The sequence below is a fragment of the Meleagris gallopavo genome, chromosome 3 (assembly GCF_000146605.3).
Source record: "Meleagris gallopavo isolate NT-WF06-2002-E0010 breed Aviagen turkey brand Nicholas breeding stock chromosome 3, Turkey_5.1, whole genome shotgun sequence".
Taxonomy (NCBI): Eukaryota; Metazoa; Chordata; class Aves; order Galliformes; family Phasianidae; genus Meleagris; species Meleagris gallopavo.
In genome coordinates this window covers 72,196,577-72,214,053 of record NC_015013.2, presented here as the reverse complement: position 1 = coordinate 72,214,053, position 17,477 = coordinate 72,196,577, and the positions used below count along the sequence as shown (strand labels likewise).

Genomic DNA, 17,477 nt, shown 5'->3' with positions numbered 1-17,477 from the left:
TTGGCAATGATGGTGAAAATCCAACATAACCCCTTAATGCCCCTTGTACCAGAACTCAGCCCAGAGCTTCAGGAAATTCTCTTTTTTTTTTTTTTTGGTACAGCTGTTAGTAAGAATAGCTCTTTATTTAGCGCTTCCATGAACTGTTCAGAGTGATTAACATCAACAGCAGCTGTAACCATTTGCAGATAACTGTTACATAAGCACATTTTCTGCTCTTGACAGCAGTGTTTCTGTTAATGTACTGAATTCCATGGCTGGAGTTTTTATCATGTTATAATATATACGTTATGAGGTACAGCTTTTGTAGGAAACTAGATTGCTATAATTCAATTAGTTACTTTTTCTTTTTTTTTTTCTTTCACCTTACCAAGTTTATTGCTATGTATAGTGGATATGGTAACCCACAAACCAAGAAATCAAGAGTGTATGGTGGAAGCAACTATTGGGTGGCTTGAAACATATCCTGTTCTTCACGTCACTGCCCATAACACAATATTAGGCCTCAAAAAACAGGTTTTATGGCAATATGGTACCCCAAACAGAATTGATTCAGATAATAGGACTCATTTAAAAAACACTCTCATAAACACATGGGCCAAAAAGCATGGCATTGAATGGATATGTCATATCTCCTATCATGCACTAGCTTCTGAGAAAACTGAATGATACAACAGACTGTAAAAAACCATGCTGAAAGCAATGGGTGGTGGAACATGCAAGCACTGGGATAAACATCTAGCAGAAGGTAATTTGTTAGTCAATACTTGAGAGTCTGCCAGCCAAGATAGCCCTGCCCAATTTGGCCTTGTACTTGCTGTATAAGGGGGAAAAGTCTCTATAGTACATGCAAAGAACATACTGCGGAAAACTGGGTCATCCTGGCCTTGAGCAAGGGCAAGCAATTCTTGGGATTGCTTTTGCTCAGGAACCTGTATTTACTTAGTGGATCAAGACTGATCCATCCATCAAGGCTGGATGTGGCTCTGGGCAATCAGCTCTAGTGGTTGGCAACCCTGCCCTCAGCAGGGGGGCTGAAACTAGATGATCTTTGAGGTCTTTTCAACCTAGGCTGTTCTATGATTCTATGATAATGCAAGAAAATGAGAATATTCAGTGTATACCTCAGAGTAACTCGATGCTGAGTTGTGGGGGAGAATGGCCCTTCCAGTTTCTGGCAGCACAGCGAGCAGAGTGGTTGAAACTTCCCTCTCTCCCATTTTACTTGTTTTATTAATTGTAACACTTTTTCTTCTTGTTATCTTACATTCTACCATTTGTAGCAATTTTTTTCTCTCTATCTTAATTGGGTTGTTCTGTGTTTTTTTTTTTTTCCTTCTTCCTGAGAGGGGGATGAGAGGGTGAAAAGCGTTTCCCCTCCCCTTTTCCTATCACATTTGAAACTGCGACACCCAGAAGCCAAGAAAGCAAGAATGTATGACAAGAAAAGATGCATTGAAAAGCAATGCCAAACCTTATATGCTGAAAATTTAAGTATTGCAGCCACAGCCAACTCTACTGTAGTTTGCAGAAGTGAAGCCATACACTGAGTTAGAAAGCCCAGTCAAGCAGAAGCAGTCCCAGTAAAACTGTCTAAAAAAGGCTACTTTTAGTACTGACCTACCATTAAAAACTAGTTAGAAAAGTTTCTGAATGTAATAGAACCCTCCTAGTGAGGCTTTCCTCTTTAGATGCTCTGGCTTTGGGAATCAGTCTCCAGTCTAAGACTGGACAACTGCATGTTGGGACTTCGTTCACAGTATGATGGGCTCTTTCCAGACATCACTGCAATTGAGATTTGCATGAGGGAAAGAGGAGTGTGAGAAATGACCACAGAAGTTCCTGAAACCTTAAAGAGCAAGAACATCTGCCAGAGCCATGAGACCTGCCCAAGCCTGGGAGGAACACATCCCTTACATCAGCAGTGCTACAGGTGAAAGGACAGTAAATAAACAGAGAAAGCAACAAGCTGGGAGAATATATGAGGAGCAAAGGCTGCAGTTTGTCCATCCACACTCAGCGATCTGGGTTTCTTTCCTGATGAGAAGTGACAGCAAGTTGCACATGGCTATCCCCATCAGCAGATACCTGTAAAGCCTTGGTGCAGAGTGTAAAAAAATGAAGCCAGATCCTAGCAGAGAGCATCTAAAGAGAAGACGGTGAAGGGTCTAAAAGACAATATGCATGAGGAGTGACTGAGATTCCTTGGTTTGTTCAGCCCAGAGCAGAGGAGCTAAGAGGAGGCCTGAAGGGAACGGCTTGGAGCTGCATCAGGGGAGGGACAGGTGGGGGTCAGGGACAGGTTCTTGGGCACAGGAAGCTGACTGGACATGGATCAGGCTGCCCAGGGCAGTGGTCACGGCACCAAGCTGCTGGAGTTCAGGGAGCGTTTGGACAATGCTTTCAGACATAAAGTTTGAATTTGGGGTGGTCCTGTGTGTAGCCAGAAGTTGGACTTGATGATCCTTGTGGGTCCCTTCCAATCTCGAATATTCCATGATTTTGTGATTCCTCCTGGGACTTCCCTGCTTTCTTTGTGAGGGAAAAAGCTGCAATGAATGGCCCAGGGCCATGGGTCAACATGGAAGTTCCCTTTGTTTGTTATTGAGGCTGGTTACACCTACCAACAAGTAGATATGTAATGCTTGCCCAGACAGGCTGAGGAACCACTAGATCTTGACTCACAACCACAGACCCTTCAGTGTTGTAGGAAGAATAATTGAAAATTGAAATTGAAAAAAAAAGAAACCTGCAAAGAATCAACAACAAAGAATCAACAAAGATTACTGGAAATGTCTCAGCTGGTTCCAGTATCAAAAGCAGTTCAGATGAATTAAGCACCCATCTGCTGATGCTGCAGTGATGAGTTCAAACACTAGTATGGGTATACGAAGTGGGAAGAGACAAATTCTTTTCCTGTATGAGGGGTTTGCTCAGCCATGGAGAAACCAGGAGCTGAAATCCTGCTTCAGGGATGGTCCTAGGCATCTGGTCCATCAGACCAAAAGTTTGGCAAATGCATGGGTACCTTAACTTCAGGGAACGACTCAGTGTCAAATATTGTGCAAGGTCTGATGAAGCTAAAAGAGACTTATGGCTTGATGGGAAGATATCCAATCCATCATTGGAAATGCAGGAGGGATTCTGCAGCAACATGTTGTGAAATTTCCTATGCAAACAAGAAGTACTTGTAGTGGCGTGTCATGGATACTGAGCACATTGCATACATAATAATATACCTGTAAACTTTCAATTAAAAATAATTACTGCTTATACATAACAAAGCTCTATTAGATTCTTCAAAAGAATCTCAAATTTATATAGCAAGTATTTGGCATCAATATTGGACAAATGCACAATAGAAAGGCCAAGTCTCTTCTAATTCCCTCTTGTGCAGTCTCCTATGCTTTCCTTCCTTTTGGATCATAACAAATCCATCATAAAAAAATGGTGTGGATTCTCAATCAGCAGTTACAGTCCTCAGATAATTACATCTTACAGAACTGAAAGAAAGCAGCAATGTGTCTGTAGAATCTTGAAACCCTGCTATGAAGTTAATTGTACCTCTTTGGAATTATAAAATGGTACTAAAAATGTCAGAAAGTGTCAAAGAATATTCCTTTATTAAGCTTTACTTTATGGGAATAATTTCTCTAGGTTTAATATTTTATATTCTCTAGACCATTCCCGTAGGATATAAAAGCATGACTGATACAACCTCAACTGTTAGACATCACATTGCAGCCGTTTAGTATACCTCAACATTTTCTTTAGATGACCTGAAAAAGATCTATACTTTAATAAAAAACAATGTCGTGTAACTCAGTTGCAGACTAGCCTGTTCTGCACCTCTGGTTCAATTCATTATGTATACTGATATCAGATGACAGGAGATGAAGTGTTTAATTTGAAGGTTTTAGGAAGCACATATATCAAAGTATTATTTGAGGTGAAGAAATAAAATGTGCTTTAGGTTCAATCTGCTTTAGACCTCCACTGCTCCAAGAATTGAAAATATTTTTGTTTCATATATGCAACATTTATAAGATGTAAAGATTTTTTTTTTCTAGTGGCACCAATAACGAAAAAGGACAACTTCAGAAAGTTTCAAGATGTCATATCCATAGCCCATTTGAAATGATAGCTGTAACATCTCCCTTTTTTACATGACCCTTCATGCTAAGATGCTCTTGCAATGTACAGGATTTGAGTGGCATTCCTGTGTGAAGCTGTGTACAAAAAGCCAACATAAAATTTCCAAGGACATTTGCAGCCCTTGCAGGTTGACATTACAAAACAGCCTGTGCACTTGTGTTCTGCAATTGCTGCACTTTGAGCTACCCTATTGATAGGTACCTATTCACCATCTTTCTAAAAGTACATAGAAATAGCTTGTAACTCTCCACTGGTAGACTTAATTCTGATACATGTGCACAATAATGAATAGATAGAATAATTACAGATAATAACATAGAGAAGTAGAAGTGATTAAAAATATGGGAGTTTGACCTTAGAGTAAGAAAGTAATGTTCTTCTGTGGCTGCCAAATGTATTCCATTACTTAAGGAATATGCTCTTCCAGATATTCAATCACGGTTTTGAAGAATGACTGAGATTTCTCATTTCCCTTACGAAACTCTGCTCTCTATAGCATCAATCCCCATATTCAAGGTAGTTTTAGAGGAAAAAAAAAAAAGTAAGGTTGCCAGGAAGAAACACAATCCACTCCCTTGCTTTTTGCCTTGCTTGGCAGGCCTCTGCAAAGAGAAAGAGGGCAAGATGTCCCTAGCATTACTTATAAATCATCAAGAGTGGTCACACGCAATTGGCATGACTCAGATTTCACTTATGGGGATATAGATACTAACTGCTAGATATTACAGATATTAACTATAGATATGAACATGGCATATAAGACTACAGACTTCTCTACCAGGAGCATTAAAAGGTAGGGGAACATGTCCATGGGTGCAAGCCTGTATAACAGTGTTTGGCACTGCACTGATAGCATTATTGCTAAAAACTGGAAAAGTTTAGTTTTACTTTCATCTTATTCTGCCACCAAAACCCCACATATTGCAAAAGTAACTCTGATATCATGGTTTCCATGTGAGGGTCCCAGAGACCTCTGCTAAGGTACTGGTGCTAAGGACCATGGCCCAGACACAGGAGGGTTAAACAGTTTCAAAACAGTTAAACAGTTGGTGTTAATGTACAAAATTCACCATGGCCCCACGTAGTCTTTGAAATTCACTAATCTCTGCTGTGAATGACAAAACAGAAATGACTCCTTGTTTCTAATTGAACTTAACCAGACCAGCTTTTAGCTATTGATAATTACCATTATCATTATTTCAGCAGCCTTTTAATATCTACTTGTTCTGCATACGAAAGCTATAATGGCATCATCTTTTGATTTTCTTTCTTGACAAATTAAGCAGGAAGAGCTTGTTATTTGTCATCATACTGCAATTTATACGGCTTTTAAATGGCTTACAGAGGAACCTTTCTGCATGTTAAAAATTGGAGACAGAAGAAATATTTGGATGCGTTCTATGACAATAGCAGAGCAGTTAAAAAAAAAAAAAGAAAAAAAAGAAGAGACTTGTCATTTAGTTCCCCAGTCTCTCAGGTGCAGTTGCTATAATATAATCTCATCTGTATTCCTTCTATTACTTTTTAAAAAATGTATTTAGATTTAGCAGCATAGCACAAATTGCTGACTGAACTCAGGCTCCAGTCAGTGTGGATCACTGGGTAATGCTTCTGTCCATAGGGTTATTTACATCTCGATTAGTCTCTGTGTCAGCCACAAGTTCTATTAGATACAATTTTTGCTGGAAAAAGTCACAAGTACTGGCTCTGAGAAATGCAGAGATGTATTCACTTTGGGCAGTGCAGTGTATAATCTTTCAGAACATGAGAAATAAGAGTTACATTTGGCTCCTGCTCTCAACCTTCCATAAAGAACTTGATCCCTCCAGACAGTAACTTAGAGAAGCTCTCTCCTATGGTTGGTGTTAGCCATGGTGAACAGCCCTTTGGGCACCAAAGTTGTTAGAAGAAGTCAGCAAGAGCGCAAAACCTACTGTTGACTCCTGGAGACCTTGCTCAACCCAAAACAAAAACCCATTGGAAGATATTTGGTTTGACTACAACCCTTCCCCATCTGCCAGCTAACCTGTTCTAATCCATTTGATAGATCCTTTATTAATTTAGTGTTTCACTGATGAGCACTTGAATTTTGCACTTTTGCTGGAGGAATCCAAGGCATTTATACAGACTAGAAGGAGCAGTCCTTGAGAGTAGCCCTGCAGAGAAGAACCTGGGCATCCTGATGGATAAAAAACTTAACATGAGCCAGCAGTGTGCTCTTGCAGCTCAGAAAGTGAATGTTATCCCGGGCTCCATCAGCCAACAGGAGCAGGGAGGTGATTGCCCCTCTCTACTCTGCTCTTGTGAGGCCCCATCTGGAGTACTGTGTCCAGGTCTGGAGCCCCCAGTACAAAAAAGACAGAGAGTTGTTGGAGAGGGTCCAAAGGAGGGCCATGAAGATGATCAAGGGACTGGAGCATCTCCCTGTGAAGACAGGCTGAGGGAGCTGGGCTTGTTCAGCCTGGAGAAGAGAAAGTTGCAGGGTGACCTCATTGCAGCCTTCCAGTACCTAAAGAGACCTTATAAACAGGCGGGGAGTCAACTCTTGGAAAGGGTAGATAACAACAGGACAAGGGGAAATGGTTTTAAGTTGAAGGAGGGAAGAATTAGGTTGGATGTAGGGGGAAGTTCTTTAGTATGTGAGTGGTGAAGTGCTGGAACAGGCTGCCCATAGAGGCTGTGGATGCCCAGTCCCTGGAGGTGTTCAAGGCCAGATTGGATGAGGCCCTGGGCAGCCTGGTCTAGTATTAAATGGGGAGGTTGGTGGCCCTGCCTGTGGCAGGGGGGTTGGAGATTCATGATCCTTGAGGTCCCTTGCAACCCTGGCCATTCTGTGATTCTGTGATGCTCTATTATGCCATGAAGTCAAATGTCTTACAAAGGTCTATTATGTCCCTGCTCACCTTTATTTACAAAACATGCAATCTAGTCAGGGAAAGAAAATGAGTTTCCCTGTAGGATCGATATACCATGAAACTGTGCTGGCAGACATTAATCATATTGCTCTGTCTTAATCCTTTATCAACTGACTTTCATCTCAGTATTGCTGTTACTCTGCTTGGTAGCAATGTCAGGATAATCAGCCTGTAATTATCCTGGATATCCCCCTTGCCCTTTTGAGCACAGACAGTTTAGTGCTCATGAAACGCAATCTCATTACCCACCTAGAAAATGATTCACAACCACAAGACAAAGATCCATGCAAACAGATAGTTTAACACACTGGAGTACAAATTAGCTGGGTCTATTCATTTAAAAAAATGTGTGTTCAGAGTGAAAACTCTCCTGACTGTCAGCAAAAGTACTTCAAAAACCCTGGCCATGTAAACACATTATATCGCTTGTTTCCAAATGCAGAGCAGAAATACTTCTCCCTTGTTTTTTGCATCAGTACTTTTATCACCTCTTCCCAACAAATAGCCTCTCCTTCACTAGAATTTTTTCTTTTTCATTTCCAATATACTTATAGTCTTTTGCGCTTTCTAGTTATAGATTGTGAGGTTGTTAGTTACTTTTTTAACTTCTAGTAACTTTTAATGAAGGCTTCATTAATTTGAGTTATCCAGAAATAAAACATCTCAGCAACATGAAAGACTCTTAAAAGGAGATTAAGTCTCCAGCTTTCTTGACAGTCACATGGTAGGACTTGGCTTTGTGCCGAGTGTACCTCAGGAAACGCGTCATGGAAGAAAACAAAAGTGTATGTGCACAGCAGATGGTGGCTGCACTGAACAGAAGGAAAAAACGTGTTTTTCCTGGAATAATTAGTAATGCTGTTAGAAATGTAGGCTGAAACAGCAAGGTGGATCACAAAGTGGTTTGCTGCACAGTTTCCAGTATCCTCCAGGGCCTGGTCATTGTGTTTTGGCTATGGAAGGGCCTAACAGCAGTGATGACAGTGATGACCTACTGATTTTGAAGGAATTAGCTGTCCTTTGCCTTCTTGGTGAGCCAGGTCCAGATGTGGCACCCAACAAGAAGAAAAGGGTCTCTTTAATGCACAGCTCCCTGCCTGTTCCAAAGGCTGATGTTTTCCCCATTTCATTCTCCCACAGGAGCCAATATTAAGCAAAACCTGATTACAATGAGCCTCCTGGAATGGGGACTGTGAGCTGCAGAGCTGCATCTGGTAGTGCAGCCACATGGCCCCTCAGCTGCCACAGGAGTGGGGCTGGCACTGGCCCAAGTGAAGAGCTGCAGGCAAAGGGTGAACAGGAGGGCTTCTGCTTTAATTTGCTCTTTTCCACTCTTATCTCTGAGAATCTCTTGAATTGTTGCTCTGCTTCTATTCCAGTGCAGCACTGGCTGTGAAGGCAGGTGGGTGTTAAGTAAGGTGAATCATAACAGGCTCCTGATGTATCCCAGCGCCTGCTGGCTTGTCACATTGCCTCTTCCCACAGATTTGTGTGGCCATTTATCTGCCAGCTGCTGCTCATTATCTGTTATTTATACTGCTCTAGCTGGTTTTCCATCCACATAACAAAGTTCACAGCCAAACTAATCTGCATTCAAGTTCTCAAGGCACATTTTCAAAGACGGCTGCAGAGTTAGGTTCTACAACTTTGCAAATCCACCTGAACCCATCTGGGCATGGCCCTGAAACAAAAGGTGCTCTTGTCCTCACTGTAGGGGATTGTAATCATATCCTGTAGGCTCACTCAGTGCTGACTATGGATGTCTGGTCTAAGTAGAACATGGCAAGAAGGGTACCTCTAATTGATCCTAAAACTGACTCTGACAGGATATTCTAGCAAAAACAAACCTGCCTTGTATCAAACTCCTGCTTAATGAAATCTGTGTTAAAGCCACCAAATACATTCAAAGGAGAAAAAAAAAAACATCCCTGGTATAGAACCAAAAATAAGTCACTGGATATGAACACAGTAACTTCAAATTCAAAAGCAATCACTTACTCTCTATCTCTTACAATGACTCTCGTAAATGAAACAGTGCTGAAAACTTCCACAGCACTCCAAGACTCCAGAACTCTGCACAAATAAGCTAGTATTATTATATTGTAATAAGCTAGTAATATAACTTGCAAGGATATTGAATATAGACAACGAAGCTCAAACTGAGAGGACTGTTGAAGGACTGCCTAGGAAGTCCACAGTGAAATATTGGCTAGAAATACAAGACAAACTGTACACAGTTCTCTCCTAAGCCCCAGGAGACTTGTGAAAATCAGGTGGTTTACCAGCTGGCGAAGGTAGTCTTGAATTGTGCTGGGATAGACGAGTACACTGATGGCAACCAATGTGTTGAGAGCAAAGTCAAAGATCTGGTAACAGAAGAAAGGGATGATCCAAGCCGCATGTTGCTGGAAAGAAAATAAAATAAAAAGTCATCAATGACAAGCTAAAATTGAGATATATATATATTTCTGCACTAAAACCTAAGGAACATTTAACAGAACGCAGTGTTACATTTCATGGAGCTGTAAAAGAAAATACACTGTAAAATCAGCTAAAGGAAATACAACATTCGACCACAAGAGTTGGCCATGCCAGCTTGGCTGCTGAACTGCTGCAGTATGTGTGGTGCAAGTCCCACAACTTGTTATACTGGGACATTTAAAAACCACAAGAGAATTTTTTTTTTCCCCTAATAAACAGAATTAGTACTGGGACAAACCACAGGCATGGGAGTTGTATGGGAAAAAAATTCCATTAATTTTGGCAGGAACAAGATTCAGTCCTCTGAATGCACAGCTTTCCCAAAGATTACTCATATTTGAAAGTGCAGACAGTAAACACAAGTGGGCAGCTGTCCTGCCTTCAGCACAGGGCTGTGTGATACCACTATCGAGGCAACAAGCTCTGCCACCTCTTTGTTCTTTCTCTTAATTTTCAGTTAACAAGAAATTGTTAGAAAGAAGCATTTTTAATTTGCTTTCTATAGCTTGTATACTTTGCTTAATTCACATCTTTATGGAGTATGATGAGTTACCTTATATGCGCCATACGTAGCCATTGCACAAATCAGAATCATAAGTAGAGAAATTGCTGTGGCAATGCACACATCTGAAAGAGAAACATATGAGTGATTGCAGAAAAATTCAGAGCTTGATTCAGTTATTTTGCCACTTGCTCGGTGATGAGCATCCCAAAGGACAGGATGTGTGTGTGGGTGGTGATGAGCCAGAGAGGAGGAAACTCTAGCTCCTATGAAGGACCTCTAAAATATGAGAAACAAAGACAGTGATTACTCTGCACAAGCTTCTATAGCTTTGATAAGGATGTGAATAGTTTCGTTTTTTTTTTTTTCCCGAAGAATTTTCAAATATCTGGGGAATAATTGGCAAGAAGATTATTTTGCCTGTGATGATTACATCAGTCATCAAAAAGTGTCTGTGCAGGACTTAAAACGTGACCATTGTGGATAAATCAGAGCTTGCCAGACATTGGAGATGAACAGAAGCCGGCTGCCTGGCAGTAACAAGGCCTTTGGCTACTTTTATACTCTGTACCCAACTCTGCCTGCTGTGAGACAGCTCTTGGCATCAGGACACACAGCTGAAGGCTGTCTGTTCTACGTGGATCAGCAGGAACCACTGTCACATCTTTGCCTGTGGTTGCAGACACGCCTCTCAGACTGGAGAAGACCACAGTCTGGGAGAAGAGGTCTGTAATGAGATAAAAAACTAAGTTCAGACTAATCTTGGGAAGGTCAGGATGTTCATATTATCATAGAGTCATAGAATGGCTTGTGTTGAAGGGACCTTAACTTCTACTCAGTTCCAACCCTCTGCCATGGCCACCAGATCTGGCTGTCCAGGGCCCCACCTGACCTGGCCTTGAATGCCTCCAGGGATGGGACATCAAAAGCTTTTCTGAGCAGCCTGTGCCAGCAACTCACCTAACATCTAACCTAAAACTAAATCTCCCCTCTTTTAGTCTAAAATTATTCATTATTAATTATTGCCAGTTACACTGCAACTAACCTAAAGGTTGACCAAGCTGCCATGGATCTGGAAAAACAAACAAACAAAACCAAAAACTACAACAAACACTAAAGAGAGAATGCACACTACAGCTTGTTTTTGCAGTAATAGCTACCACATACAATTGATCATATCTCTCTAAATACTTCAGCAAAGCAGAAACATATTTTTAAAAGAAAGATTAGACAAGGCAGTTAGAGGCATCTTAAAAAAGACATAATGTATTTGAAAGTTTCATTTCAAGCAGGAATATTACAGAGATGCAGAGTTTATTAATGAAGATGTGTAACTATCAGGAAAGGTGAAGTGGTGTAGGAAGCGAAATATTCTTTAAGGTTTTGACTGGAGTAATTACAGGAATCCTATATTTTTCCTCTATTGCTGCTCAGATTTCAATTAACTTTTCATTAGACTTAAGAAATTTCTAAGCCATGAAGTGCTGGAAGGAGATCCTGGGGGGAAAAAAATCACATATGTTTCGTCTTTTCCTAAATACCTCCCATACATAATCAATAGCCTTTGTCAGAATGTCGGAAATGAGAAAACTGTATTTCTGAACCTGCCCTTTTGAGTAACTGTAAGTGTGTAACTGAACTTTGCAACTACATTTCAGAGGCTATGCCCAAAGAGGAGAGAGGAAGTCGTGCAGTTAGGACATTATTTTTCGAGGTCCTAGTACTGAGAATATCTGGCTGGGAGGGAGCATTGATCTGCCAGAGGGTAGAAAGGCACTACAGAGGGCCCTAGATAGACTGGATCAATGGGTCATGCCAAGCCCTCTTTGGCCTAAGATGGTTCTTTCTTACTGAAGACTTCATTGGGCTTTTTGAGATGCACTGGTTTCAGTTAATGAGAATGAAACCAGGTATGCAGCACACTAAATGAGATGATAAGCAGAGGGAGGTGGTGATTTTTTTCTCAGCCATATTGTATGTCCCTTGGCATTCATCATTAGAAGAGTTTACTTGCTGTAGCTTTTTCCTCTCCTTTTGACACGGGGCTCATGCTATGCCAGTGATGTTGATGCTGAGGGGCAGAAAAGGCACATGCTTCCCTTTAGCCCCCTAGCCAAAGTTCAAGTGTGCTATCTATAGGTTTCTTTATAAAAATATTTCCATTTGAATTAAATCTTGCTGTGCTTTGGGTTGCATATTGTGTTCTGCAGGGAGAGGATCCAAACACTGCCTTCTGTTTCTCTCAGCTCTGTACAGAGACCACTGCTTGCCTCACCTGCACATCCTCGAGCAGAGAAATGGCTGATTTTGCCAGAGTTCCCATGGGTTTCTACAGGGCATAGGCATGACTTATAAGGGATTGCATACAACTGTGATAGCATGAAGACAGTAAATGAAAACTAGCAACGCTCTTTTCTTGTTTGAGCTGTTAACATGCCAGGATCATAGCCTGCATATCTGGAGAAGCTCTGCAGGAGTCTTAGGTAAAACCTTCTCAGAAGCCAGGCTGATTTACAAGACTTTTTTCAGCTCCCACGCAGGGATTATTAGGCTTTTACTAGCAAAACACTGCATTAGCCTCTCCCATATTTCACATTTTTTCGAGTCCATCTTCAAGTACATAAACTCCCCCAGGCCCTAAAGAAATAATAAGAAAGATGAGACTAAATGGACTCGGCTAAACAACAACTAGGGGAGGAAGCCCAAACCATTTCCGGTTCCCAGGCCACAGAATCGTAGAATCATTAGATTGGAAAAGAATTCTAAGATCATCTAGTCCAATCGTAGACCCATTACCACTGTGACCACTAAACCAGTAACATATCTACACTTCTATTGAACACCTCCAGTGGCATTGAGTCTATCACCTCCCTGGACAGCCTGTTGCAATGCATTAACACTCTTTCTGATAGGAAATTTTTCCCAACATACCTGAACCTCCCTGGCAACTTAGGGCCATTCCCTCTTGTCTTGTTGCTGTTCCCTGGGAGAAGATGTCAACCTCCACCTTTCAGCTAGTTGTAGAGTGATAAGGTCTCTCCAGACTAAATAGTCCCAGTTCCTTCAGCTGCTTTCTGTGAGACTTGTGCTCCAGACCCTTCATCAGTTTTATACCTCCTCTCTGAACACTCTCCAGGGCTTCAGTGTAGGGAAGGGCCCAACAGTGAGCACAGGTGTGACTTCACAGATGCTGAGTACAACATCACTTCCCTGGTCCTGCTGACTGCTCTATTTTTGATACAAGTCAGAATGCTGTCGGCCTTCTTGGCCACCTAGGCACACTGCTGGCTCATGTTCAGCTGGCTGTTGACTAATCCTCCCAAATCCTTCTCCACAGTGCAGCTTTCTAGCCATCCTGCCCCAAGCCCAAATGCAGGACCAGGCACTTGGTCTTGGGAACCTCATACAATTGGCCTCAGCCTAGCAATCCAGCCTGTCCAGATTCTTCTGTAGGGCTTTCTTATCTTCAGGCAGATCAACACTTCCTCACAACTTGCTGTCATCTGCAGACTTACTGGGAGTGCACTCAATCCCCTCATCCAGATCATCAATAAAGATATTAGACATGGCCAGACCTGTTACTGACCCCTGGGGAACACCACTAGTGACCAGTCACCAGGTGGATTTAACTGCATTCATCACCACTTTCTAAACCCAGCCACTCAGCCAGTTTTTCACTCAGTGAAAAACACTCTTGTCCGAGCCACCATCACCTGCCAGCTTCTCCAGGAGAATGCTATAGGAAACAGAGTCTCTTTGCTAAAGTCTAGCTTCTTTCACAGCCTTTCCCTCATCCACTAGGCAGGTCACCTGGTTGTAGGAGATGAGGTTGGCCAAGCAGGACCTGCCTTTCATGAACCCATGCTGTCTGGACCTGATTCCTTGGTTGTTCCGCATATGCTGTCTGCTTGCACTCAAGATAATTGGCTCTGTAACCTTCCCTGATACTCATGTCAGGCTGACAGGCCTGCAGTTCCCTGGATCCTCCTTCCAACCCTTCTTGTAGATGGATGTCACACTGGCAAGTCTCCAGCCATCTGGGACTTCCCTGATTGACCAGGGAAGGACTGCTGATAAATGATGGAAAGTGACTTGGTAATCATTTCCTCCAGCTCCCTCAGATGCATGCTTAGAGGAGGCAGCCAAACCACACACCCTGTCATCCAGCACATCATCTGCTGCATGGCCTAACAGGTGTGTTTTTTCCCATTGCTTTCTTTTCTAGAATAAAAGGACAAAGCTCTGCCCTACAGCATTTTTTCCAAGTGTTCAGGTAAGTACTTCTGCTTAATCGACCAGTTAGTTCAGAGCCCCTGGCAATGCTCTGGGAATCATGCACAGGCCTAAAACCTGAAGTTAAGGATGAGCATTTGTTCAGTTACACGCTCACAGTTACTGTAAGGGCAGGTTCACATAAGAACTGGTGCTGCGTTGGCATTTTCAAATGTTTCACACTTGACTGGCTCTGGTTCTGTGTGTGACAGACAGCTATGACACTTACGTAACAGAAAACTGAAAATTGTCCATAAAAGACACATGAATGCAGTCTTAAAGAAATACAAATACCAATATTCAGTGGAATCCTGGTATCTTGGAAGTCAAGGGCAAATCTGTCATCAATGTCAAGTAACCCCCCTACCTCCAGTATTATGATTCAGCTGTTAATTTTATTTCCAGCTAACATTGAGCCTATTTGAGGAGGGGTGATAAGGGAGTGATAATTTTGCATGCAAATTTTACGTTTGTTTGGTTGGTTGCTATTGATAGGGGCAACAAAACTAGCAGTGAGAATAAAAGCTGCTAATATTACCATCATTGTTATATTTGTCAGCACAAGCACATATAGATAACAACTTTGGGACCTTCATTAGCATTAAAAAAATGATGTATCTTATAATATTTTGTACACATGGTTTCATATCAAAGGATTTCTGCACATGCAGCTAACCTAGGAAATATTTACTCAAAAATAGGCAATTAAAAGTAGGGCAAGAGAAAATTTGTCTGATGTTTTCTCTCAGAAGAAAAGGTTTCCTCAAACTTGAACAAACATAGTCATATTAGCAATAATAATAATAAAAACAAATTCTTTCTTGCCAGCAATTTCCAGGGGCATTAAACCAGAGGGTGTCAAAGAAGCAAAGGAGACCTTAATTCAAATGCTCGTTTGTAATTAAACTGCCTGGGAAGTGCTCCCTTTAATGAATGGAAATGAGGTCACCTGGTCCGTGAGCCATCCTTTTACAGTCTTTCAGAGTTCACTTCAGAAGCCTCAATAAAAAATATAAAAAATGCCATTTTCAAGTGTAGATGGAAATCCCCAATGTACTTGATCTGACAGCTATTGCATTACAAAAGAGAATTACTATTTTAAAGCCTTGGGCACTGGCAGGCCTCAGATGTCGGCTATATAAAACCGCACTGACAGACAGTCATTACCAAGGTTAATCTCTGAGAATTAGGACAAGGCAGTCAGTTTTAATATGTCAGAATCAGCTAGGAGCCCATCTGTATCTACGACAGTCCCTATTTTCTTAAATCCAGTTATATAAAAAGATTTTTAGTGTGAAGTTGTAGGCGCTTTGTCAGTGTAGACGCAGTAAAGTAGCAATTGCCCCCTAATATTAAATGTAAGCCTTTAAGGTTTTGATCTGCACTGAAGAACTTGTGGAAAGTATCCCTTAACAAATAACCCAGCAGCTCTAACACACAATGGTTATAATTAGTTTCCTCATGCGTGGAGTTATTCCTGCTGATATTTTTATTGACTGCAGCAGGAATGAGGAATGGAGTTGGAGCCTTTTGTTGTAGATGTGTAGTTGTGAGCAGCAAGGCTCCAGTGAAAGTCATGGGAGCCCTTATTTTAGATTGCAGTGGGAAGTACTAAATGTAGCTATCTTCTGAGCAGAAATGCAAATAAACAGATATTTTTATCAAAATAACATACAGGGGAAAAAAATCCAAATACTACTTAAACAGTTAAAACAAGCCACGAGACCAAACACCACCAAATAATTGGCCGGGAAATGAAACTGTCCTGGAAGAAAGAAATATTTGCAAAGTACAGGAGGTTTTTTCAGCAGAAATAAATGGCCTCTCTCACACTGCCCTGAAACCATATTGAAGATTTGCTATGGCCTTTGTTGTGCAAAGGAGCAGCCCTGTTATCACCATACTTCTGTGACTGTGCAGTTAATATCTATCACCTGCATCTATCATGACAGGCTGGTGCAAGTCATGCCATGTGCACATGGTGAGTGTTCAAAGATGTTCAACAGGAATCCAGATGGCACATCTGGGCTACACATCCAGAAGGTTATAGAAATAGCAGCACATGTTCTGCTATTGGCAGGCTCTACAGGGCATGGGACTCAGAGGTCAGAACTTTCTGCATCTTGCAGAATTCCCCCCCTCCTCTCTCTCTGTACTCACTGCTCTCAGTACTGCACTGAGGGATGACATCTGCATGTCCAGAGCTGGCTCTGCCCTGCCCAGTCAGGAAACAGCACAGGTAGCTGTAAGGCTACTAACATGCAACCAGTTTGAACAGTGCCACAAATTCACAATAAAAATGCTTCTGTAAGATACCAAGGATACTGAGGGGATAAACCAACTAAATGACAATAATTACTGAGGTGATAGGATAGCTACCTAAATTCTGGAGCAATGAATGTTCATGTTCTGACAGACCGTACTTACTGGCATCATCCATAAATTCAAATTCACCCCCTAATTCAGCGCTGGTGAGGTGGTATTGGTCAGGGTCGGTCAGGGCGCTCAGCAGAATCAGCAGTACCACCGAGTTAATGATCTGTGGAGAGGAAGAGGGGAAAAGGGTCAGGCTGTGAAAATAATTCATGAAACAGCTCTGGACAGGATGTCTCCCACTGGCTTTGCTGGCTGAGGCACGGGCTGCTTTCCAGCCACAGAACTGTAATATTTCACTAACATCACAGTTATTTTCTCTGGATTTGAGTTACACCTTCTCCCTTGGACTCTCTCCTACAACATCAGACAAGTTACCACTACTCTTTCATTAGAAAACATGCTAACATGGCCATTTCAGTTTGTTCCGTCAGAAAAATGATTATCAACTAAAACAGTAGCTTTGAGATTATTACAAATGACTGCTGCAGTGAAGTATTATTAGCAGGACAGAGCTGGAATTGGTGACACGCCCTGTTAAAACGCTTATGATCAGGGAGTGGATCATTTGCTGGAAGAAAGTTTTAGAAGTGGCTGTGAATGATGAGCTGGTTCACATGAGCTGTTAGATCAGAAGGCCTTAGCAGGATGGGAGCAGGAGGCAGCATGAACCCAATGCCTGATGAACATCTTGAGGCACAAGGTATAGCAGGAAATTTGTAGAATCATAGAATCACAGAATCACAGAATGGCCTGGGTTGAAAAGGACCACAATGATC

At 41.8% G+C, this 17,477-nt stretch overlaps 1 protein-coding gene across 1 annotated transcript in view; it reads right to left on the bottom strand.

The window, feature by feature from the left end:
- The window catches only part of LAPTM4B (lysosomal protein transmembrane 4 beta), a gene marked incomplete at its 5' end in the record, with an annotated part of 61,974 nt that overhangs the window by 30,503 nt on the left and 13,994 nt on the right, over positions 1-17,477 (bottom strand). The window contains 3 exons of the mRNA XM_010709162.2: positions 9,353-9,475; positions 10,105-10,178; positions 16,753-16,864. Coding sequence (XP_010707464.2) covers positions 9,353-9,475; positions 10,105-10,178; positions 16,753-16,864 — 309 coding nt within the window. The remainder of the gene's footprint in view (positions 1-9,352; positions 9,476-10,104; positions 10,179-16,752; positions 16,865-17,477) is intronic.